The sequence below is a fragment of the Trichoplax adhaerens genome, genomic scaffold (assembly GCF_000150275.1).
Source record: "Trichoplax adhaerens TRIADscaffold_1 genomic scaffold, whole genome shotgun sequence".
NCBI lineage: Eukaryota > Metazoa > Placozoa > Uniplacotomia > Trichoplacea > Trichoplacidae > Trichoplax > Trichoplax adhaerens.
The window spans coordinates 9,760,456-9,763,367 of NW_002060943.1; the positions used below are offsets into that span (position 1 = coordinate 9,760,456).

Genomic DNA, 2,912 nt, shown 5'->3' on the forward strand with positions numbered 1-2,912 from the left:
ATGCCAGTTGAGGATCTACCCGCTAAAGAATTTGTTTATGAAAAAGATAAAAAATTTCAATATAAACGTACGCCGGTAGAATCAAACAGTACGTTGTCCAGGAAAAGAAATTATGATAATGATGACGACGAAGAAGTAGCAGAAATCGTAAGAAATTACATTGAAAAAGACGAAATTGGCCGAGGAAACTTTGGTGTTGTGTACAAGGTTGAACAATCATCTAGTGGAAAGTTTTGGGCCTTAAAAGAAATAAAATGTTCGTCTAAAACTGATGTAAAGGAGGCAATGAAGGAAGTTAATATGTTAAAAGGATTGCGTCATCCCTATATTTTACAGTTCGAGGAAGCATTCGTCATTTACCGTGAAAACGAACGATATACTTGCATCGTAACAGAATATTGCAGCAACGGAACACTAAATGATCACCTCGCTATTGAAACTACTAGAAAGAACAACCATCGTTGGATGGTAGAGCTAGCTTCTGCAATGAAATATTTACATGAACACCAGCCAGTTATTGTACATAGGGACTTAAAGCCCGAAAATATCTTCATCACCGCACAAGGTTGTTTAAAAGTAGCTGATTTTGGATTGGCTTTGCACAGTATTAACCAACAACAGTTCGAACGTTACAGTACAAATGTCGCCAGCGACAGAAGTGTATGCGGAACAAAAATGTATCTTGCGCCTGAAATTTACGACCAAATCTACGCCAAAGAAGGCGATATTTTCTCGTTGGGGTTGATCTATTGTACAATGATTGAACGAACCTTTGTGAAAGTTGGAGGAAAGTGTCATTATGCTGTGTATTTTAAGCAAGAGAATGAAGGAAAATGTAGTATAATTCCTGTAGGAGTTCATATGAGATATTCCCGCAACAGCAATCACAGAATCGACTTTTTATTCCGTAAAGCAAACGATTATGAAAAATCACTAATAAAGCTGATGCTGCAGCGTCATCCAGCAGTTAGACCTCCTGCATCTGATATATACAGGCGCTGTAGGTGGATGGAGTCTGTTGATGGAAAGTCCAATCACTATGTTATACTTAAAACAGTAGTTGGAGACGTCAATAACATAGTTAAAGACGAGTCCTTACGTTTTACGTTATTGGTAATAATCGTATTTGTACTTTGCTGTATATTGTTAAGCTATCTCTACTTTGGTATCTAACCAACTTAATTAAATAACGGTTCAGCATGTAAAATTCTGAAGTCAATCACTTTCACTAATGTACTGCTCTGTTTATTGCAATGTTAAAATATTTCTTATTACTGTTTATCAACATAATAAGATGTACTAATATCTTCTTCCATGGACTTCCATAGACTCTAGTATGCGTACGATATATTAATTAGAGGTGAGGGTGATAATGGTACGCAGGTTCTCTCTCTGAGAAGGCTAAGGTGATGAATAAGTAGCTGTATAATATTTTTTTTATTCAACCGCTCGATAAGCGAGCACACTTATCCTACTCTTTTATTTCCCAGTAAAATATTTATTGTATTGCGTTTCATATTGCATGCCTGCGAGAAAGTTATTTAAGCACTGTGAGATTTCTTGAATAGGCATACTCAGAGCATCGATAATTAATTAATCATAATCATGAACCTGTATGCTTGTATATACAGTATGCATTATGCAATGTGCGAACACTTTAATAAGTGTAATGTATTCTATGCGGTACAAAGATGTCCTTTATTTAATTGAAATTATAGCAACATGTAATGCTTAAATTAGCGATTCATACTGAAAGAATTGTAATTATTATTCTGAGCTATTTATTACAATTAAGGCATTTCGTCTATTACATTGTTTTCGGTATATACTGCATTGTATGAAGGCAAACTTGGTACACCCATTCTACGGAAAATAGTTACAATTCTTCTAATTTATAGATTTATTTATTTATTGAATAAAAGACGTACTACATTTGGAATGAAGAAATATCTAATGTGACCACTGAACGGTATCTGTCGTACTTTATACGTTTACAGTTCACCACGTCCTTGCGAATGTAGTACACAATTAGTGGCTAGATCCCTGTCGATGCAAACCTCGATATTAATTTTCAACTCAATAATATAATTATGATTCAATGGATCAAAATCAAAATTAAATACGCATACTAGATGTTACTCCAGCATTTTCATAATTCTATACTTTGTCTACAGTGATGGGCTACGAGTTACCGTCAATAAACTTAGGGAAAAAAATCATACGTTATGAATCGCTTACAAGCAAATCGAAAAAGCTTACTATCCTTAGAGATAATCTTACTATGGTCAATAGACTTCTGGAACCATTTGTATTGTGTTGCGTAAATTACTACCGATTAAATAAAATGCAATATGCGTAACAAAGCATAGCTAAGCATGAGAGAAAGCTGATCACGTAGTCTACAGTTCACTAAATGATCTTTGCAGAATAGATTTGTTCCCAATTTAACTTGTTAATGACAATCAACTGAGAGCCTTATCTTTTCGCCAGTATGGTAGAGAACTTTATTATACTGCATAATTATAGTAACTTTGCATACATTTATTTAGAAATCAAATGTACTCGTAACTGGTAACTTTTTGTAAACATGTATAACACGATGCCAAAAGCGTCACCGACGTTTTGATTATGCCACCATGTTAACATAAGTCTCAGGAGCAGTCATGATCGTTCCATCTCCGAGTTTAATATTATTATTTAGGGACCATCCGATAGGGCAATTAAGCATCATACGAGGTTGATACTCTACTTACATCGTCTACAGGATGTATTCGGTTAGTACCAATCACCTAAACCTAACCTTAATATTTCTAAAACTTAAATTAGTCTCCTTGATGACTGTAACAAATTGTGAACTATACCCAGCATTGAGATATGCGCTTAATAATAATCTCACTCAAGGCAATATATAG

General features: G+C 34.6%; 1 protein-coding gene across 1 annotated transcript; it reads left to right on the forward strand.

The window, feature by feature from the left end:
- TRIADDRAFT_52425 (uncharacterized protein) lies at positions 1-2,912 on the forward strand (the record flags this gene model as incomplete). Its single annotated transcript, XM_002108161.1, has 3 exons — positions 1-1,113; positions 2,702-2,774; positions 2,827-2,912. The coding sequence occupies 3 exons, from the start codon at positions 1-3 to the stop codon at positions 2,910-2,912; spliced, it is 1,272 nt and encodes a 423-aa protein (XP_002108197.1).